At 41.3% G+C, this 23,856-nt stretch overlaps 1 protein-coding gene across 2 annotated transcripts in view; it reads right to left on the reverse strand.

The window, feature by feature from the left end:
- Positions 1–1,475: 1,475 nt before the first annotated feature.
- adamtsl3 (ADAMTS-like 3) overlaps positions 1,476–23,856 on the reverse strand; it is a 604,254-nt gene continuing 581,873 nt past the window's right edge. For both annotated transcript variants that reach the window (XM_041175078.1, XM_041175080.1), the window contains 4 exons: positions 12,826–13,033; positions 10,369–10,478; positions 6,562–6,776; positions 1,476–6,277 (listed from right to left, as the gene is read on the reverse strand). In XM_041175078.1, coding sequence (XP_041031012.1) covers positions 6,162–6,277; positions 6,562–6,776; positions 10,369–10,478; positions 12,826–13,033 — 649 coding nt within the window. In that variant the 3' untranslated portion in view covers positions 1,476–6,161. The remainder of the gene's footprint in view (positions 6,278–6,561; positions 6,777–10,368; positions 10,479–12,825; positions 13,034–23,856) is intronic.

Here is a 23,856-nt window from a genome sequence, read left to right on the forward strand (position 1 = left end):
AGAGGAAACCAGATGGGTTTTTACAAAGAAAAAATCCCCACAGAATTAGTCTGGGCCTTTGGAATACTAGTCCAGTGACATTGCCACTATGCTACTGTCTCCCCTATAAGTTGTTGTCTACTAGAATCTGAATCGAAAGTCACTATAATTTCTCTTTGATTAAGTTACATTAAATATGAAAAACCTCTCAATCCATCTGTTGACCCAGGTTCACACGTATATGTAATGTTACCAACTCTGGTTGGATGTATTCCTGGAGGTGTCATCGCAATCTCCCTCGTCTCACCTGGTATGTCTATCCTTGCAGTGCAGAACTTTTCCACGCCAGTTCGAAAGTTAACAAGCTTTTTATTACCCAATGGGAGAAATCTTGACACTCAGGCAAACTACTTTTTTGCTTCATATTTCCAATATTTTTGTAATAACTGGAAGCATTCAAACTGAGATCCTGTCCACGGCTCAGGCGATAGTGCCCCTGCCCCCAAGTCAGGATACTCCTAGTTCAAGTCCCACTCCAGGACCAATTTGTCACTGAAGAACCTAGCCGCCGGTGCGCACAGGCCAGTGTGTATTGGTGCTGGTAGCCTGGATAAGGGACAGGCTTAGTGGCAAGAATGGCATTTGACTATAAAACCACCTGCCAAATCCAGAAAAAACATGGTGGTTGATAGTTCCTATTCCTGTTCCAGACACAGACAAGGGGAAATCAACCAGCAAAGTGGCAACCCTGTGTTACGTGGAATAAAAAAGTTGAAAGAGAACTGGAAACATTCAAAGAAAACTTTATTTTAAATGCCCCTGTCATTTTATTCCCTGATTCCCAACATCCCAATTAAATTTTAATCCCTGGAAACTTTTACAGAGTTGTCAATCTCAAAAAGTAGAAGGAAGCCCAAAGATTTTACGTCCTAATTCTCCTCAATAAAGCCTTCTCCAAGAAAAACAAAATGCGAGTTTCCCTTGACTGCACAGTAGCAACATTGTGAAGGGGATTTGTTAGTGCTAAACTGAATACGAAGGAAACCCTAATTTCCCCATTTGTTGGTGGATTTTTCTCTTGCCTTACAAATATCCGTTGAGCGTATTTTACCTGAAGCAGCAGCTGCCAGAAAAATCTAGATGCAATAATTACATTTAATTTCCGAGCAAGTCACTTCCTGAGAGAGACACATACAGCAAATCTACTAAAAATCAACAGGAGTTAGTTTTAACTCATTCATGCTCAGGAATGGAAATGCCAGCATCTATGAAGGTTGTAGCATGCTGACCAAGGACCAATGGACCAATCTATTGGGAGAACAAGATCTACCAATAAAAATTCTCAGAAAGATGAAAACTATTTATTTGGCGTAACAACTAGATGTTAACAGATTTGTAAGCAATGTAATAATGGGCAGACAGCTTCACGATATCTTGTCTGAAGAAAAAACAGTTGTCATGAGATTAACATCTTCTAAATTAATTAGAAATGGATATTTGTGGTTAAAAGTTCAATTTTATTAAACTGCAGTAAAAAAAAGTCACACAACAAACCTGGATTACATACACAGCACAAATATTGTTTCCATGATTATATATTTGCAATACAATGTGGGTTTATTGTACTTTTTTAAGCTGAAGCAAGTTCAACAAAATATATGAATGTTCAATGTCCCTGGCATCACAACTGGAGCTGTGAAGCAATGTTCCAAATATTAGGCATAGCTCAAACTTGCTCCATATTATAGCAGGGGTGTCCAAACATTTATGTGAGCCTCATCATGTGTATCATGGAGACTTGAGGCCACAGATAAAATTGAACAATAACTAACCATTTGCATTTATATAGTGCCTTTGATGTAAAAAGTTGATTCAAAGAGATGTAGCAAAAAAAATGGACAAAGTAAAAGATAATTAAGACGGATGACTACAAGTTTGGACAAGAGAGAGAGAGCTGGAGAAGCAGAATGTATTCATGGGGGGGACTGCTGAGAGCGGAAACCACACAGTTGAAGGCACAGCCACCAATGATGGGGCAAAGGAAAAGGGGATGGATATTTCAGGGGTCTCGCTCTGAGAAACAGAGGGTGTCATTTTTCTGGAACCAGGGTGATGGGCTGGGAAGAGGGTGGGCCATCAAAATGGCAGGGGAATGGGTTGGGATGCAAGCCTGACATGTTCCCCCTGCTGTTGATGTTTCCTGGAAGCGGTTGGCTACCGAGTGGAAACTGCTTATTGACGATGGATAGGCAACCGAGCCTGTTAAGGAGCCAATAAATAGATATTTTCCAGAGGTTTACAGATTTTTCCAGCAATGCACGTGAAGAATGGAGCTTCAGGAGGCAGCAAGTTAGTATTAGCTACAAATGGCAGCCATGGCTAGTGTTGCCTTACAGGGAAGGTGAGTGTGAATAAAGCACGGGGTTGGAGGCTGGGAAAACTTGGCGGACACATCAGAGATATAAAGATTGATGGTTCTCTCTAAGGTTCATCTTACGTATGCAGAGTAAAGGGAGTGAGAGGCCTTAAGTGGTGAGCGCTGCAAGTTACAATGGGTCTCATGTCTTCCAGCAGCTGCCATTTTGCTGCAGTCACCTGTATCCGTCCTTCCTTTCAGCCTCCTCAGCAGATGCTTCCCCTTCAAATATGGCACCTACATTTGAGGTGCCAAGACGTCCCCCTCAATCGGTCCCCGTTATTGGCTGACTCTTAACTAGGCAGCCCTGATAAAATTCCATTTCATCTTCCACTGCTAGTCCGTGCAGACATATCATCTGCTTTGCATCCGAACACTGGGACATCCACACTGCCAACAAAATTCTGCTCTCCAGAGTTTGTGATGGGGGTCGTGAGAGAAGGTTCCAGAGATAAGGAAAGATGAGGCCATGGAAAGGATTAAACAAACACAAGAACATTTTAAATTTGAGGTGTTGAGGGCCAGGAGTCAATTAGAGCAGCAAGGATATCTGCAAATGTGACAAGTAGCTGAGGCCATCAGATGTTGGTGTACTGACTCATAATTGATCCAGCACTAAAATCAACCCTTTCCCAACCTCCAGATTGACAGATAAACTTATAAATAAGGAACATAAACACAAATAGGACTGAATCATCTTGTCTTTACAGGTCAGTTTTCCAAAGGTAAAGGGCTACATGTGTAGCCTATGGGGCTTCAGTTTGGACACCCCTACATCATAGTATAAATGGCAAATAGACACAAAAGCTGATCTTGGGATAATTTCATTACCACGTAGCATGCATTTCTATGTCTGGAGAGGAAGGAATTAACTTAGACAAATTTGGCAAGTGCTTGAGATAGCTATAAGCATTTTAACTATAAATAGAAAGTGATGAGCAATTTAAAACCAAAGCTTTGGTAGTAAAAAATAAAAGTCCCAACAAAAATATTCTTTATAACACACAATATACAGCATTCAGTATTGCACTTAACAGGAAATAAATATGTACAAGTAATATGTTACAATTATTTTTCCTTAATTTATGCACAACCTTTTGCAAAAGGCCAAGACCCATTAATGATTGGACAATGTAAAATAGAGGGTATTCCCTCAGGTACCTATTTATCCTATTTATGGAAAAGACCAACTTAAAACAGCTGAATACAGGAACATAACTGGAGCACTCATCAATGCACAACCATACGTGAACAGACAATTAATGTTTTCCATCACCTATAATACTGTTAAACTCAACTTAAAGATATGCCTATTGTTAAACATGAAGTATTTGCCAACTGAGTTACAGAAATCCTTCGGTACTGACATTCTAATTTATCATAACAAATGCCTAAACTGAATTAATACCCTGCATCATTACCTTGTCAACGGATAATAAAAATTAATATTCTGCCATCTTTACTGTAGCCAGAATATTCATTTTAATAAAGCTCAATAGAGTTATAGATTCATCAAGACTTTAAGAAAACAATGGGGTTTGTAAGGATAAAGGCTTAAATTAAGGAGCATACAGTTGTTATATATAATTAATGATACCAAATATACTTGAATATTTCAGCTACATGTTGTGCACAGTGACACAGAGTATTAGTGTACAAACATGTTCTATAGAGAAATGGGGAAATTTGAACTCAATTCTCTGCACAGTAAGTATCTGAGCACTGTTGGGTGGTGGGGTGGCAGGGGGATGGGTATGGGATGGAAGTCCCAGGCAAAAATTAACCCCAAAAATCCAAAAAATGAAAGACCAATGAGTGAGTCACTTTTGGTACATCTTACGCACCAGCCAAGTAACAGCGCCTAGAAACTTTGTGAATTGTTCCCTTGGAAGGAACAATTCACAAAGTTTCTAGGTGCTGTTACTTTTGAAACCTTTTGAAAGTAAGGGATGAAAATAGCTGAAAATTGAGACGTAGAAAGTGAAACACTGCAAATTTTGCTAACACATTATAAATAACTCTGATATTTGAGCTTGTTAGTTCACCAGTCATATTGTTCCCAGAAGCTATTTTTAGTATTACTTTGAGGGCAAATGTTTAACGTGACCAGTTCCAAAGTGAAATTCCATATGTTTAAAATTACAATTTACGAAGACTTAGCAGGGAAATCTCAGTTTTTTTCCAAGTGTCCTTGAATCACAGAGAACTAAGAAAAATCGATTCACTAGAATAGTTACTTCTTCAGAAGACTTTGGAAATTAAACACATTGCATTTTTAGTTTTTATTTGGGGCTTACAAATAGTGAAATCATTATTATATAAATCAGTTTTATATGCATATAATCATCACAAATATTCTACACTGAAAAATGCCAGATATACAGTGTATAACTTACTCTGTCAGTAATGGATGCAAGAACCATTTTCAGCATGTGTTTTTTATAATGGGCTGCCACAGAAAACTCCCACACACTGATTATAACCTGTATTAGCCCTGGGAATTATAGGCATTACATATCTGTGTAAAGCTGAGGCCTCAAGTCTCTGCAGCAACATTAATTTAACAGTAAAGGGTCAACTATTAGCAGTATAACTGAAAGTGGTTGAGACTCTCCAGAGACAGGAAGGTTTTGCATTTTTTGAATATTTCCTTCTATATTTGAAGAGTAATGTAAAATGCACTTGTGCCACTAATTAAATATTACAACTAGCTACTCTGTTAAATATTTTATGAATAGTGGTTTCCTACGTTTCCTTCAAAGGAGCATTTTGAGACATGAATACAAAAAACTAGAAGAAGCATCGCATTATAACTTAGGCATCCCATCTGGAGGCAACCTGGATAAATTACTTGCTTGCTTTAAGAACAGAATGCTGCAGTCAAAAAAAGACAGACACTCAGTGAGATCAGCCTTTAAGTGTTTTGCCCCGAGCACACGTTATGACTTATGATATTTCTTTGCAATCAAGAACAATAGAGTAAATTCTATGCTTTCATTCCGAGGGTAATGCACACTTGGAGGCACATAGGGCAGATAAGCGTACAACACCATACATCAATTCCCTCAATGCATTTCAGACAAATGTGGGATTCCCGCTGGGAAGAGAGTTTTCTTAATTTATTCTAATGTTCAAACAGACATTAATTTGCTGTTGATCTAGGCATCTACAAGTTAAAAGCCTAAAGGACTGAATGCTTCATGCTCTTGTGTTTTTGCCTACTGATCTAAATATTAAAAAACCTGTAACATCAGATGTGAAACGAAAGTGGTTTACAGTAATAAAAAGGGATAAACACTCTTGTCAATAACACACCTGGGGTTGAAAGCTTTTCCTGATCTTCGCTGTATGTTTGTGAAGCATCAGTCCACTTGGACATTCAGAAAAAGTTTTGGTCCCAGATGGAAGTAAATAGTCCACATACCAACTTCTGTGATGTAACTTAAACACATATCTCTTGTAGCTTAGAAAAAAATATAGACACTGAAGCACAACAAATTCATATTAGATTGAAAAGCAGAACTGTTGAGAAGCTCTTGCTTTAAGGGTCAGCTGGTACATATTTGACTAACATAAAGAAACAGCCAGGAAACCTTTTGTGCATTTCTGTATGTACAAGCAGATTTACAACAATATTAAAATATCCCTCTGGTTCAACTTGTACCAGGTTCTACTGCAGTCAGTTCACCGACATGGAGTTCTGTATAAATCGCTTCACAGTCTATTATAGATTGATTACGATCCAACGAATGGCGCCATATATTAATTAAAGCATCCTGCAGGAATCACAGCACCTCTGCTTGTAGGTGTTCAGATGACACAGCCGCAGACGTTTCACAAGTGCACAGTAGCGCGTTGAATCCGCACATTCTCCTTCAGAAGCTGAAAGCAACGCATCCAAATCTAAATAACTGACACATTATCGGGGTGAAGAATGGAAACATGATTCACTTTTTCATTTGCCATAGTTTTAGCACATAAGAAAATTGTAATGAGATCCCAACAGATTGGCACACAATCCTATTCGAAGCTAAAATAGGCCAAAAGCAACAATTTTTTAAAAAATTGAGTTTCTTCCTGTACAATGTTTGAAGCTAAACATTCGCTTTGTTGTGAGAAATGTAATTTTTTATTTTTGATATTAAGCAGGGTAAAATTGTACTTACTGTCACAAGAGGTTAGATTGCAACGCTGCCATGTGATTGGCCGCTTCTTCCATCCACAATACTGATCAGCCAGAACCTTGTTATTTTTCTTATGGATACAAGCTACCCGTCGAGACTGGAAACCAATTCCACATGTTGCTGCACACTGTCTCCATGGTCCCGTTCTCCACTCCACATTACATCGGTTTGATTTACATCGCCTAACAGAGACAGGCCTGTGGATTGCAAGACGGTATTAATAATGATTGGGGCAAGAGTGGGCAGGCAGTTTGGATTCTTCAAATAGGTGCGTGTGTCCACTTGCAGGACCTGAAGGCTATGGGAGTTTTCCTCACTATCAATGCCACTAGTTTGCAGTTTACGCAGGAAAAATGGACAGAGTTATGAAATAGCTGTTATCTCCAGAATGATATCAATGGTTTGGTTGAGTGGGTGAAAAGTGGCAAATGGAATCAAGTCCAGAGAAGTGCGAGGCAATGCATTTGGGGAGGGCAAACAAAGCAAGGGAATACTCAATAAACAGAAGGATATTGAGAGGGGTTGAGGAAGTGAGAGACCTTGGAGTGCATATTCACAGGTCCCTGAAGATGGTGGGATAGGTGGATAAGGCAGTAAAGAGGGCATATGGAATGCTTTCCTTTACTGGATGAGGTATAGAATATAAAAACATAGATGTACAGCTGGAAGTTTGTGTACAGTTCTGGTCACCACATTACAGGAAGGACATAATTGCCCTGGAGAGAGTACAGAGGAGATTTACAAGAATGTTGCCAGGGATTGAAAATTGCAGCCAGGAGGAAAGATTGGATAGGCTAGGGTTGTTTTCCTTGGAACAGAGGAGGCTGAGGGGTGACTTAATTGAGGTGTACAAAATTATTAGGGGCCTAGATAGAGGAGACAGGAAATTCTGGTTTCCCTTAGCGGAGGGGTCAATTACCAGGGGGCATAGACTTAGGGTGATTGGTGGAAGGATTAGAAGGGACATGAGGAAAAACTTCTTCACCCAGGGAATAGTGGGTGCCTGGAATTCATTGCCTGGTTTACTAGTGGAGGCAGAAACCCTCAACTCCTATAAAAGGCACCTGGATCAGCTCCTAAAGTGCTGTAACCTGCAAGGCTATGGACCAGGAGCTGGAAGTTGGGGTTAGAATGGGCGGCTAGTTTTTTATTTTTATTTTTCGGTCGGTGCAGACATGATGGGCTGAATGGCCTCTTTCTGTGCTGTACCTTTGCTATTGTTCTATACCACACATGGCACTAATCTCAGCCACAACATCCTTCAAAGGTCTGATCTTCCTTGGGTAGAATTCCAGTTTCTTTTCTTCAAGGACTTAGCCACTGATTCTCATCCAACAGTAGCTCCCAAACAATGTGAGTTCCACAAGCATGGCCTTCACCAAAATGGTGCACTTCTGCAGAAACTCCTCAGCTCTACTTAGGGTAGTCTTGATGGCATGGATCCACCAGAAACACCTTAATCTAAACCTCAGTAACAGCACTGTGTGGCTGATTCTGGTCAATCAGTTCCTTTAAAATAACTGTAGCAGCACTGGCAACCTTATTTTTCCTCATCTCTGCTCTCACATCCAGCCTTGATGCTTCCCTTTTTCCAATTGCGCCACCATCAACTCCTCTCTTGCAAAAAAAAAAGACAGTCACATGGGGCCAGTTTTTGCGCCGACTGGGTTCACCATCCCCTTGGAGGCTGGGCCAACTCAGGAAGTGAAAAGTGCTGAAAACATTACCCTCAGCATAGGGAACAGTGGCCCTAGAGATGCGTGATTGCTTCTGAGACAATCCTTGGCTCAGTTCACCCTTCACCTGAAATGCAATTGGAGGTTTAGGACTGAGATGAGGAGTAATTTCTTCACTCAGAGTATGGTGAATCTTTGGAATTCTCTGGCCGAGGGAGGCTCAGTCATTGAGTATGTTCAAGACTGAGATCGCTGGATTTCTACATATTAAAAACATCAAGGAATACAGGGATAGTGCAGGAAAATGGTGTTAAAGTAGAAGCTTAGCCATGATCTCACTAAATGACAGAGGGGGCTCAAAGGGCTGAATGGCCTACTCCTGCTCCTAGTTCTTATGTTCTTGGATTACAGTGCGGGCCCTGCGGCCTCCAGTTGACTGGCTTGTGCCGACTCCACACATTATGGCTTAGGATACCATCGCAATAGGCAGCAGAATTTTGGATGGCCTCAAGTTTATGGCGAGTAGAATGTGGAGACTACACTTGAGTGCATTGGAATAGTCAAATTTAGAGCTAACAAAGGCGTGAATGAGGATTTCAGCAGCAGGCAGGCTGAGGCAGGGGCAAAGTGGTACAATGTTATGGAGGTGGAAATAGACAGGCTTAGTTTTGTTTTATTCAGTCATGGGATGTGGGCCTCACTGGCTAGGCCAGCATTTATTGCCCATCCCTAATTGCCCATGACAAGGTGGGGGTAAGCTGCCTTCTTGAACTTCTGCAGTCCATGTGGATTAGGTACACCACAGAGCTGTTAGGGAGGGAGTTCCAGAATTTTGACCCAGCGATTGTGAAATAACGGTGATATATTTCCAAGTTAGGATGGTGAGTAGCTTGGATGGGAACTTGCAGGTGATGGTGTTCCCATGCCTCTGCTGCCCTTGTCCTTCTAGATGATAGTGGTAATAAGTTTGGAAGTTGCTGCCTAAGGACTTGGCATGAATACAAGGCTGAAAGCTCATTTCGGGGTCAGATATGGCACCAACGTTGTGAACTGTTTGGTTTAGCCTCAAATAGTTGTCGGGGGGAGGGTAGACGTGGCAGTTAGGGAACAGAGTTTGGAGTGGGGACCAAAAACAATGGCTTCAGTCTTCCTAAAATTTAATTGGAGGACATTTCTGCTCATCCAGTACTCAACGTCGGATAAACAGTCTTATAATTTAGCAACAGTGGAAGAGTTGAGAGGGGCGGTGGTGAGGTAGAGCTGGGTGTGTTAGTGTACATGTGAAAACTAATGATGTGCTTTCAGATAATGTTGCCAAGGGGCAGCATGTAGATGGGAAATAGGAGGGGCCAAGGATATAGATCCTTGTGGGACACCAGATGTAATAATGCAGGAGCTGAAAGAGAAGCCGTTGCGAGTGATATTATGCATATAATTAGACAGATAAGAACGGAAGCAATCAAGAACAGTCCCACCCAGCTGGACGATAGTGGAGACATGTTGGAAGAGGATGGTGTGGCCAGCCCTGTCAAAGGCTTCAGATAGTTCAAGAAAGATGAGGGGGAATAGTTTACCTTTATCTGTATATTTAAGATAAACATTTGTGGTTTTGATAAGAGCCATTTTGGCACTGTGACAGGGGCTTCACTACCCAACCCAAACCCAACCAAGGAACTGCATGACCTCACGAGCAGAGGGTGAAGATACTATGAATGACACTTGAAATGATCGACCATGTAGATGTCGATAGTGCATATGCAAATCTTTGTGCACATCCACAGTACATATCAATTTCACAGTAGATATTAATTACACATATCAATCTATATTTCGATGGTATATATCAATATCCAGTGTATAACTTCAAGTAAGTACTAAAAATAACTTTCTCCAGTTGGAACTATAAATTATATTGCAAAGCTCATTTTAAACTGACTTTTTGCTATTGTTTGAAATACTATTTAAAGTACTTCTCTGATATTTAATTATCAGAAATCAAAACCATTCAACACAATCCATAAATAGTCTTCAATATCTTTGCCACATAATTGGCAATGTTACACTGTGGAAAAATCACAAACTACAGTAGTGTTTTCCCTTAATTGCTTAATACCTCTTCATTTTGTCACAGGTGATTTCTGCAGTTGAAGTTCCATTTGTATACTGACATACAATTTGACGATGCTGTACAGCAACACTGTGACCCACACAACGACCAGAGCACTATCAAATAAAACAAAGGTGTTAATTGTTGGTGTTTCTGAAAATGGTACTTGCTCCAAGTCTAGAGGAATTTAGTTTTTGCAGTACAATGGGATTTAGGAATACCTATATTAGTAACAATAATCATCTTGATTCACAGTGGGTGTAACCTGTTAAATTAGCAATACAAAGTCCCAAAGCCTACAGTATTGTTGTGCTCTTGTACGTTTACACATTTAGTTGCTTTAGAGACCTGTCATTTAACCAAAATAACTACGGACTTTAGGATAAAAACAAAAAACTGTGGATGCTGGAAAATCAATGGACTTCAGGATGTCTTCTTGCCACTCACTTTATATTTTCCAGAGACCCTTTCTTTTTTCTCGCTCTACTTGTCTCCTTGGTGTGAATTCGTTATTCATTCCTTTCCATTCAGCTACAGGCAGCGCTTTAAACTTTTGGGGCACCTTAAGGTCCAATTTCTTTGTCAACCTCAACCAATCACTGCAGATTCTCCAGCAGTTAACATCTCAGTCTCAGGAGAATAGCTACTTAAAAAATACCGTGTAAAAATAGTGCTAAAATGGCATTTGTTCAGAGAAATTTTTTATAAGCTGAAATCTGTAGTAATATGCAATATTTAATGTCTCACTTCAATTATCACATGCAGGCAAGACAGCTAGGAGTTAAATGCAGCCAGGTGTTAAGCAGTCAGTGACCAACACTCAATATTCTCAATTAGAATTGTATCCATGACCAAAGTTCTGCACTTTGTTATTCAACTTTCAAACTGCTGGGGATTTGCACAAGTTACCTAGCGCATGAAGGATCCCTGCACAGCAATAGGATTAAACTGTTGGCATCACTTGACTCCATGTGATACCACGTCCGCTGGCTTTCGTTCCAATACAGTAAATGGAGAAAACTCCTCCTTTCACCATGGTTACTGCATCTACAGAATCTTGGGGGACTAGTGTAAATTTACCCTTTACTGTCACATACAGGCCAAATGCTCAAAGGGTAAGAGTGGGAGCAGCAATTCATATCACTGTTCTTAGCAAAAAAAGACCAGCAGATGACCTATAATGTAACACCTTTTCAGCAATGTCCCAAAGGAGATGTACTGTTTTTCTCTCACACCAACGTTAACATCTGATCTCTTAGCCAACAGCTGTTCTTACAGCAAAATAAAATTATGGCCAATTTATTTCCTTGCATTATGTATTCTTAAATCCCATTGAATGCTTGAGTTTCAATTGAGTTTGGGAAAACTGGAAATTGTACTTTCATTGCTCATGGCTATTTTATATTTTAAATCAATCAGGTCCTCTTTTACAGGGGATAATTGAGACTTTGGTGATTGGTGATAATGGAGGAGATTCAATATCGCCCATGTTACAATACATTGCTGCCCAAAGTCGAAATTGCAACCAGAGTTGATTAGTCCATATTGATGTAAACCCAAAAGCAATTTCTAGTAAAATGGTCACATCACCAACGAGATGATGGAATCAATTTCCATCTTTACTGCCTGGGCTTTATACAAGAACTGCATGGAGGTGCAGAAGCTACATAGTGGTGTTGTCACTGACCAGTATTCCAGTCTGGGGACCTGGGTTCAAATCCCACCACAGCAGATGGTGAAATCTGAATTCAATAAAAATCGGAAATTAAAAGTCTGATGATGACCATGAAACATTGTCGATGTCCTTTAGGGAAGGAAATCTGCTATCCTGCCACAGCAATGTGGTTCTCTTAAATGCCCTCTGAGCAAGGGCAATTAGGGATGGGCAATTAGGAATGGGCAATAAATGCTTGCCTAGCCCACATCCATGAACAAGAATAAAAAAAGTAAGAGTCTGCTTGATCCTCCCTCTGATTAACTTAATGGTAAGAGAATCAGGCAGGCTTTAGAAGATGCATGAGATCTTCCATATTTGTCAGTTTTCTGTGAACTGCTCCCAGGCCGTGCTTATTGCCCAAATGGCAAAGATTTACTCATAGGTGTTTAATTTGGCACTTGCTGAGCGAGATTATAGACTTGTAATCCCAAACCGGTGCTGTCGGAAATATGACCTGAGATGTGTTATAATTTGTTTAGTTATGTCATTAAAAACTACAGGGAAAATTCCTCTGGATTGTAGTTCTGCTATTTTGTACTCCCTGGTAGCTCACTTGAGTAAAATTTTTAGGTGAGCTTTATTTTGAAAAAATGAAGTTGGATCAGCATAGGAACTTGACACAAGAGCTTTAACCAGCATGCGAAAAATTTGGCCTCAGCAAAACTTCAATTCTTTCATTCTTTATCACAATCATCATTTATATCAAAGAACACCAAATAATTCTCCGCAGTGAACTGTATCATTACCTCTCCCCATGCTGGACTCTTCCATCCTACACAAGGCTGCAATAAACAATCCTCTACTTCAGGGGGCTGTTCTGCCTTCTCTGCACAAAACACTGGAGATAACAGTCTTAATGTTCCATTGGCTGTTAGCTGCTCACATGTCACTCGTTGTTGGCGGACTCCTTTCCCACATGAGACAGAACACACTGATCCTGCGGATGTAACCCACCTGGAGATACAAATATTAGCTTAATAAAGAGCTGAAGCTGTGTATTAGGAAGCTTTTTGAGATAAGTATCCTGTATTGCAAAATCATTTCTTTGTACTGTCAAAAAGTAGGTTGAGGGAGGGAAGTGATAGCTTACTAAAGATAGCTTTTCGCCAAAAGCACTTTGATCTCGAGCATAACAAAGAACATATGTCTGTGATCTTTGTGAACAAAGTGATATGTGAATACGCAATGGATAAGAGATGGTATTGTTAAGAGATGGTTCCTCAGGATCGTGTCCTAGTCCCAACCATCATCAGCTGCTTCATCAATAACATTCCTTCAACCCCACTTCTGAGTTACTTGCCGCAGGATTCCTAGCCACTGTTTATCTGGCTGGTCCAGTTCAGTTTCTGGTCAATGGTAACCCCCAGGATGTTGAGAGAGGGGGATTCAGTGATGGTAAAGCCATTGAATGTCAGAAGTGGGCATGTTTGCTTTTGACTGCAGAATGTTCAGCACCATACGCGATTCCTCAGATACTGAAGCAGTGCATGTCCAAATGCAACAAGACTTGGACAATATCCAGGCTTGGGCTGACAAGTGGCAAGTAGCATTCTTGCCACACAAGTACCAGACATTGACCATCTCCAACAAGAGAGAATCGAACCATCATCCCTTGATATTCAATGCCATTACCATCATTCAACCCCACACTATCAACATTCTGAAGAGTTACCGTCGACCAGAAACTGAATTGGACCAACCATATAAACACTATGGTTACAAAAGCAGGTCAGAGTTTGGAAATTCTGTGGCAAGTAACTCATATTCTGCCTCCCCAAAGCCTGTCCCTCCATCTATAAGGCGCAAGTCAGGAGTGTGATGGAATACTCTCCACTTGCCTGGATGAATGCAGCTCTAACAACACTCAGGAAGCTGGACAAGATCCAGGCCAAAGCAGCCCACTTGATTGGCACCCCATCCACAAACATTTACTCCCTCCACCACCAATGCACAGTGGCAGCAGTGTGTACCATCTGCAAGATGCACTGCAGGAACTCACCAAGACACCTCAGACAGTACCTTCCAAATCCACAACCGCTACCATCTAGGAGGATAAGGGCAACAGATGCATGGGAACACCACCACCTGCAAATTCCCCTCCTAGCCACATATCATCCTGACTTGGAAATATATCACCGTTCCTTCACTGTCACTGGGTCAAAATCCGGGAACTCCCTCCCTAACAGCACTGGATGTACCTACACCACATGGACTGCTGCGGTTCAAGGCAGCTCACCACCACCTTCTCTGGGGCAATTAGGGATGGGCCATAAATGCTGGCCTAGCCAGTGATGCCCCCATCCCAAGAACGAATATTTTTAACAAATTGACAACCAGTGTGGTTTACCTATGAAGAAGACACAGAAGGCAGGATTTCCGGACCCCACTAGGGGTATGGAGGAGGACGGGGCCCGAAAATGCTGACACTGGCTGGTGTGCTGCTTTTGTAACCTAGTTTCAGACTATTTTAGTCAGGCATGTTGGGGCTGGCAGGGTTGATTAGGGTCATTAACAGCCTTGTTAATCCCACTTAAAAGAGGCCAACTGGAATTTTCTAGTTGGCGTCCAGTTTCCCACACAGTCAAAGGCCAGTTTAGGTGCCTGGCAGCAGGCCGAGAAGCCAAAGCTTCAGACAGGCCTAGAAGCCCTCAGTGCCTGTCTGGGGCAGATGCAGCCACAGGCCGTCCTGTAGAGGGACTCCCCCCTGTCACACCACCACAGTGGTGGCCTGGTTGCTGTATTTGCTCATTAATTAAAGATTGAAAAAAGTTAGAGACAGGGCACCACTGTGCTGTAGCACCCTCTCGGTTATCATTCATTACAGGCTGCTGCTCTTTTCAAGCTGGTTAGCTTCTGATTGGTCCTCTAGCTTCAAGTACCCGACCGCTGCCCTTAATTGGGTAGGACCCCATGCCAATTTGCTTTCGTCAAAATCCCAATGAGTGACTGTTTCCCCCTTGGGATGGATTCGGGACCTGGAAACAGTCCAGACTTCTCTAAACCAAAAGCAGAGACCAAGATGAGTGAAGCTGACAGTGTCTGTCTGTCTGTGTGTGTCTCTCACTCGAGATTGCTTATGACAAACAGCCCACCTGAACAAGACTGCAAGGTCAAAGCAATTTGTTTATGACAGCTCACTCTTACAGAAATGAAAAAGGAATTATGTCGGCAAACTAGCATATACACAAGGTTTGGAGTAAAGACGATGGTTGTCTTCTTAAATGGGTACATGAACAAATGTTGCTGTGACAAACTGTGCGACAACTGTGGTGAAGCAGGTATCGTGGCCTTGGGCAATCATATCCCAATCCTCCCCTCCTGGAACTTGGGATATGTGTATTTTACTGCATAACAATCCCTCACAATTTTCTTGAGATATATATATATAGATGGCAAGTGAAGTAGAGTGGCTTTGCTATCAGGTGTAACAAAGTTAAATTTTCACAGTGCTATTTAGCTGAACTAGTTAACATATTCACCAAACTAATAACATCACTAACTTGTTTATCCAAAATGAGTTGGTCTAAATGACAGTCCGGAATGCAATTTAAGTGCCTAAGATAGTGAGCTAAAAGTAGCGCTCATTGGAACTAAAATTGCATCTGCAGTGACAAGACAGATATCCTTCAGAATCAGTAGTCAAAATCCCAAATTCCCATTCTGCACAGCAGCCTTTAAGTCACACAATGTGAACAGGAAGTCTCAGGTGATCTCAGATCAGTTTGAAGGCAAGTTGGTGTGTCCAGACAATAGGTACGGACCAAATATCTTCTGCTGAAAGTTGTGATGCCCACTTTCATGAGATGCCTGCCCTGTGAGACATGGCTCCTTTTTCCCCCTCACACCCAATTCTATTCCAAAGGTGCAGCCCTGCAGTAAGGTCACCATCAGAAATTTTAAGGCAAAGTATGTTGACTTAAATATAATGGAATATTTCTAATGAACCAATATTGCCAATTTCATCATGCTTCAGTTAAATAGCAGTATTGACACTATTTGTGATTTTGCATTGTTACTTTGAGTTATCTGCATCTCTCTTACTTTCCAAAGGCGTCTCAAAATGGCTTAAAATTATTGTTCAAGATTTTAACATATAAAAGCTTAACACATTCATATGACATTTCTGCAACTGATATTTAACAACATCATTAACTCATTTCTCAAGTCTGTTGAAAGGCCATCGACCTGAAATGTTAACTCAGTCTCTCTCTCCACAGATGCTGCCAGACCTGCTGAGTATTTCCAACATTTAATGCTTTAATTTCAGATTTCCCAGCATCTATGGTATTTTGCTTTTGTCGATAACTCATTTTTCAGATTGGGAATTAACCCATGTAGAAATTTCATAGTGAAATTTATCGGGTTCCTGATGAATGTGGGAAGCATTGTGGGGCCAACTATTCTTCCAATCCCGAAGCAGAGGTAAGATGATGGATGTTTGTTTATTTATTGTATTACTTGTGGTTTTATCCTCAAACACTGCTGCAGGCAGATCAGCAGTTCATTAGAGTTGCCACACAACATTAGCTTCTCAATGTTTAGGATAAAATACTTATTGGAGAGTCAATGAAAGTCAGGGGTTACTGCTTGATGCTGAGAAAACCATTCCATTCCTGGAGCATGAAATTAAGTACTGTAACAGGCGGTACTGTTTTATTAGAAATCCTTCAGTGATATCTAAGCTGACATATTTTTCCTCAAAATTTCTGATGACACCAACATCTGCTGCTTTCAATTAACATTGAATGGGAGTAAAAGGGCACATCAGTTTTGCATCTCTCAAAGATGGCAGCTCTTATTTTATCCCGGGCAATTAAAAAAACAGCTCCATTTTCAGACCTTGAAACTGAGAACGTGTACTGCTGATTTGCTCTGTTGCCAAATTGGCAAGCGGACAGTAAATTGTTGAGATTGAGATCACGTAACAGCTTCTTACTCTATTCTTTTCAAGAGTTTTGACATAATTGGCAGTAGAGATTCTGGCATGCAGTTATCAGAGTCTGACTTTGACCCCTTCTTGTGGTTATGCATAAAGTTTGTAGCTTTCTACTGATTTGGGAAACCATTTGACAGCATTAATTGAAACAGATGAACAAGAGAGCAGCTGGCTACACAAAAGAGTGTTTTGAGAGACCAACAACCTGTGCCTCTGAGATTAGTAGTTTTTTTTTCTCTGGGATCCAGCTTGTCAACATGTTGAACTTTCTCGAGCGTGATTCTTCATTTGGCTGATTGAGTTGCTGGGGTCTAATGGAACATTTGGTGCTAGATCTTCAATTTTGGGTGACAGATCCGATTTGGCAATATCATAAAAATGAGGCATGGGACCCCATCTTCTCAGAGTGAGGGAAAGTTCCATCAGGTCCTTATGTTGGAAACATATTTTTGCAATCTTCCACTAGTCCTTGGAGTCTTATCTAATAATCCTGCAGTTTGGAGTTGATCTTGGACTTGTACCTTTGATGAACTGACAATAGAGCCTTTTCATATTGGGAATGGCTTGGCAATATGCTTTCCAGTTGTTTGGATTGCCTGATGTTTTCCATTTATCAACACATCTTTGTTTTTTTGGCTAACACACAACTTTTATAAAATCAGTACTTGAGCCAACCTTTAGCTGAATAAGATTAAACTCTAACAATAAATAAAATCTTTTTATTCTGCTTTAGGTAAATTGTCAGTCTATCAAATGTTAGATAGAATATTAGTGCAGTCTTGAATTTCTTTTTGTTTTGTTTCTGAAGCATTTTAGGACATTTTTCTATATGAAAGTTGCTATATAAATGCAAGCTGTTTTTGTTGTTTATTCCAATTGCCTGGTTGATGAAATACAATACGCATGGTAAAATCCAAGATATCTATTGCTTGGCTTAACTTTATTGCCAGCGGTCAAATGGATGCAAAAAAAAATACTCACGGGATGATTTTGCCTTTCAATTTTAGTTCCTTCGAATAAACTTAAATGCAAAAAAGTGAAAACACACTGAACACAGAATGAAGAAAAAAACGTCCATTTGTGGAATACCTTTAAGGGACATCCCAAAGCACTTCACAATCAATGGAATGTTTGGAAATGTAGTTACTGTTGCATTGTAGGCATTGAGGCAGCCAATTTACATATAGCAAGCTCCCACAAACTCTCTCTGTGGTCTAATCATCCCTTGTCTCTGCTCCCTTTACTTTATGACTCATTCACTCTCTGCAGGCCTCTTATACAGTTTCTATCCTTTATACCTCTTTCTCCGTGCCTTTTTAAAATAAAAATTTCCCTGCACATCCAACTAAAATTGATCTTCGCTGGAGCTGGTCTTAAATGATCTCTGGTAGTTTTACATTTGGCTTGCAGCCACCTGCATGGGTCTGTTTGTCAGAAATCCAGCGGATCAATCGTTGATCTCACACAGTATAAAAGTCCTGAAGAGGTTCGCAGTTATACTTAAACCATCTTGAAGAATAAATGGATTACTCTAACAACGGTGCAGTTCTGCCCACTGATCAGTAAGCAGTAAATAAGCAGTTGTAGTTCTGATGGTTGTGATTCTTGTGACTGATCCCTCTTACATTACTGACATTATACTGCTACCACATTTCACACTACGGCATCTTCATTCCACTTCAATGACAAATTAGATGTGACAATTTCTAAAAATCCATGGTGCTTTCTATGTTAAATAAAGCAGATGGCCTGAAATTAGGCTGCAGTGCAGTAAAACCAGCAGGTTGTCAAGACGATGACATGACTTTTTCTGAGCTTCATTTCCAATTTAATTTCTCTTACATCCTAAAAAGCACCTGTACCATGGTTTTCACATTAGAGTCACAGCAAATTTCTAGGTTGCTCTGGAAGGTTTGAACTTGGGTTGGAACCAATAGCTCATTACAGCTGGAGTTCAGATTATTACACAAGGCAAGCATGAAAGAACACATTGTACAAAGAATCTCAAGGGGCATCCAAAGGCACGCTGGCAATTTAACATATTAAATTAGCACTGCAAGTGAAGTTCAGAAAAAATACACACGGGTAAAATTAAAATCAAGTGTTTTTGGCATAAGAATCCATGACAGCAGAAAACCATTCTTGTACAGAGATTATCCAACCCAAACCCAACCGGAATAAACTTCTGTCGTTTCTTTTTCTTGAAGTCATTCTTGGGGGAGACAGTGGCATAGTGATAATGTCACAGGATAGTAATCAAGAGGCCAATTACGGCTAATGATCTGGTGACATGAGTTCAAAATCCCACCACGGGAGCCCGTGGAGTTTAAATTCAATTAATAAATCTAGAATACAAAGCTAGTTTCAGTAATGGTGACCATGACAACTACCATCTGGTTCCCTTAAGGAAGGAAATCTGCCATCCTTACCTGGTCTGGCCTGCATGTGACTCCAGACACACAGCGATGTGGTTGACTCTTAACTGTCCCCTGCAATGGCTTAGCAAGCCACTCAACTCTTATGGGCAATTAGGGATGGGCAACAAATGCTGGTCTTGCCAGCAACGCCCACATCCCATGAAAAGAATGAAGGAAAAAAATGTAGTATAAGAGGTACAGTAGGTAGGATTAATAATTTCCACACACACTAACTAAGCTTACTAAGTAAAAAGATCTGTGTCAACATTAGAACCAATAGTTGTTCACCAACTGTGAAAGTCCAATTCGAAAACATTACACAAAGACAAACCTTAAACTTGATAACATTTTAGTATAGAACAATGAGAGATCAAAGCTGAGTCCCATTAGTTCGAGGTGCTCAACATAATACATGATCTGACACTTAACCTCTGGACGCATTAGGCTGGATTTCTCAATTAATTACTGCCAATTGGCACGTGTAAAGCGTGCAATCTACTGAAAAATTCGGCAGAAATCTATGACAGTAGACATCCGCCTAGTTAGCATTCCGTCTGATCTCCCAGTCAGATATTGAAAGAGGCAACTGTTGGCTTAGAGTTAATTTTGTTAACTGGTAACCTGAGTTTGTTATCTGGGTGCCCATGTAGGATGCCATTGTTTATCTTAGTATAGTAATCAGTTACCTACCTACCATGTAAAAGGGGTATTTAAGGTTTTAAGGGACTATGCAGTTTACAGAAGTATATTGGAAAATCCCAATTCTAAGTTGGTAGCAGCAATTTGATTTTTTTGAACCTTTTTTGTTATGTATTAGTTGGTCAGGAGGCTTTATACCGAGTGCTCTGGAATTGCCAATTTTTTCTATCACCAACGCATGGCACAATGGCTTTCCCAATAGGAATCCCCAAAAGGAATCCCATTTGCCCTATATTTTTTGGACAAATATCACAATTAGGAATATCAAGTGGGCCAGCCTACCTCAGGAGCAGACTGCAACTTCTCACTGGTACCAGTCAACCACATTTATAGACAAAAGCGCACCTACCTCATATTATTCTAAACTGGGAGGAGGATAGTGATAGACTTCAACAAGATGTGGACAGGCTGCTAGAATGGGTGGACACATGACAGATGAAATTTAATGCAGAGAGGTGTGAAGTGATACATTGTGGTAGGAAGAACAAACATAAGCAATATAAAGTAAAGGGTACAATTCTCACAAAGCAGAGGGACCTGGGGGTGTATGTACGCAAGTCATTGAAGGTGACAGGGCAGATAGGGAAAGAGGTTAATAAGGCATACAGGCTGCTGGGCTTTTTAAATAGAGGGATGAGGTACAAAAGTAAGGAAGTTATGGTGAACCTTCATAAAACATTGCTTTGGCCTCAACTGGAGTATTGTGTCCAGTTCTGGGCAGCACACTTCAGGAAGGATGGGATGGCATTCGAGAGGGTGCAGAAGAGAATTACAGAGTTCTCCTTGGAGAAGGGAAGGTCGAGAGGAGATTTGATTGAGGTTTTCAACATCATCAGGAGGCTGGACAGAGTAGATAGGGAGAAACTGTTCCCATTTAAGGTGATTGGCAAAAGTAGTAAAGGTGACATGAGGACAAGCTTTTTTATGCGATGAGTGGTTCAGATCTGGAATGCACGGCCTGAGAGTGTGGTGGAGGCCGACTTAATCATGACTTTCAGATAATTATCCAATTCCCTTTCGAAGAAAAAATGAAAATGCAGAGCTACGGGGAAAAGGCAGAGGAGTGGAGCTAGCTGAGTTGCTCTTGCAGAGTGCCATCACAGACAGGATGGGCTGAATGGTCTCCTTCTGGGCTGTAAACTTTATATGAATCTACCTAACAAGTACAGCGCTGGAAGCACAGATCTGTAGACTGCAATAGCAGGCAGCCAGGTACAGAGCTGCCCTGTACAGAGCTGTGGACCCTGCTGCCCTGTACAGAGCTGTGGCCCCTCCTGCCTGTACAGAGCTGTGGCCCCTGCTGCCCTGTACAGAGCTGTGGCCCCTGCTGACCTGTACAGAGCTGTGGCCCCTGCTGCCCTGTACAGAGCTGTGGCCCCTGCTGCCCTGTACAGAGCTGTGGCCCCTGCCGCAAGGACACCTGCAGTAAACATGCACCACATTGCCAGTGGCAGTTAAGATTCAGCTGCACCCTCAGGTTTTCATTTCCAGGAATGGGGAAAAAGTTCAGGAGTGACAAACAGAGGCTTCCCCTTTGCTCCCATCTCCTGCTTTACTTTGTGAGCCAGCAAACAGAGAGATTGAGTAATCAAACAGAAAATGCTGGAAATACTCAGCAGGTCAGACAGCATCTGTGGAGAGAAACAGGTCACGATGACCCTCCATCAGAAAGAGACATTGAGTAGTGCACAACTCCATCATTTCCTCAAAATAGACTGGGCTCTTCATCCACAGAAGCTGACCCTGAAAAATGTATTGGGTGTAAATAATGAATCCTATGATTAACAGCAGACAGAAAGCACAATTAGAAAACCTGTTATTTACTTGATGATCAGGCATGTCTATTCTTTCAAACTCATTCCTCAGGATGTGGGCATCACTGGTAAGGCTGGCATTTGTTGCCCATTCTGAATTGCCCTTGAGAAGGTGATAGTGAGCTGCCCTCTTTAATGGATGGATGTGTTCTAAGGAAATTTAATAATGCTGCCTCAATTATGTCACACCCAATTGTCATGGTGCCATTTTAAACTTCCAAGAGCCTCCACATTTGTACTGATGCATACCCTGTGGATTTGTACGGACACATACCTTGTGGATTTGCACTGACACATACCCTGCTCATAGTTTCAGGTGAAACTGCAGAGCCAGTCTTTGCAACCAGCAGACTCAGGTCTACTAGATGCAATTCTATTGACCCAAGGCTAAGGCCTGGACACATTATTAGGTAGATAGTCCCAATTTCCATGCATGCTATGAAGCACCTCAGTCTCTCCGGCATTATGGGCAACATCTTCCCCCCGTCGGGTGGGACGTGCGGGAGTGGGCGCGCCGCCATTTTACGTGGGCGGGCTCAGCATGACGTCTGCCAGGAAGCACTATGTGCTCCCAGTGCGGGCGGGGAGGGGATTCCCTGAGCCAGGAGTGTGCTCTTTCATACATGCACACAAAAGAGCGCACACATCTCCCTGAGGCAAAGTGCTGCATCAAAATAAAGATGAGGAAAAAATTTCGCTGCCATGTCCCCTCATGTGACACTGTGACATGAGTTGGGACATGTTCATAACTCCTGATTTTACACACTTTGAAATTTTAAAATCCCTCATGAAACCTGATCCCGCCTGTGGATGAAGTTTCACACTTTTTCTTTCAGAAGCCCGCCAGGGCTCCCGGCTTGCCCACCCACCTTAAGATCGGATGGGCAGGTGCACTAATGACTTCAATTACTTTTTTAATGGCCTTTAATAGGGCGTTGACAGGTCGAAGGGCGCGCATCCCTCTCGGCTGCGCCCCCGCCAACCTGAAAACGTAAATGAAGCGGGGTGACGTTGGGAACTCCACCCGATGTCACCCCGCATCATTTTACGTGTCAGCGAGTGGGCCCCGCTCCCGCTCGCTGACCAGAAAATGCAGCTGTATGTTATCTCCTCATGATGTCACAGCTAACAGATCAATGTCAGTTCATCACTTTCCATGGTTCTGCCTGCTGACAGCAGAGCCAATTTGTAACATGGTACTCATGTCCTACAGTGAAATCCATTTAACCATACATCACTTTTGACAGCTAATGTGCACAAAACCTTGCCTGGCTTACAAACAATTGTCTATCATTTAAATTAATGATTGGGAAACCATCCCCTACCCAGAGAGTTCAGATCAGACAAATAGTCCAGTAATGGTCTTACAACAATTCCTTACAACACATCCATCCATTAGTGATTTTTTTTAAAGTCTCAAAATCCTAGATTTCTTCTAACTGGGAATACTGTCACCTCATGAGCTCCAATGGTTAAAGAACTGATCTGCACAACATATATTAAAACCTTCAATCTTGGCCAGTTAACTTCATCATAAAAAGGAACCTAACCACCCAAAGCATTCCAACACTGCTTCAATGAGCGGATGCTTCAAATATAAGTGAAATGAAATACTTCAATGGGGGCTTATAAAGAGACATTCTATGCAATGCTTCGAATAAATTTTATATGAAGTTAAGCCAATCAGTATTCTTATATATTTTTTCAAATAAAAGAGGCTGTAGGATCATTACAGAAATATTTGCCTGACTCTGAACTTTCCGGGTAGCGGATGGTTTCCCAATCATTAATTTAAATGCTGAACAATTGTTTGCAATGCATTTCCAAATTTCCACTGTGCGCTCCTTCTAAGTGAGAATTCCCTCCAGAAACGCAAAGTTAGAAAATGAATACTGGCCAGCAGAAACCATC

This window comes from Carcharodon carcharias, chromosome 26 (genome assembly GCF_017639515.1).
Source record: "Carcharodon carcharias isolate sCarCar2 chromosome 26, sCarCar2.pri, whole genome shotgun sequence".
Classification (NCBI taxonomy): domain Eukaryota; kingdom Metazoa; phylum Chordata; class Chondrichthyes; order Lamniformes; family Lamnidae; genus Carcharodon; species Carcharodon carcharias.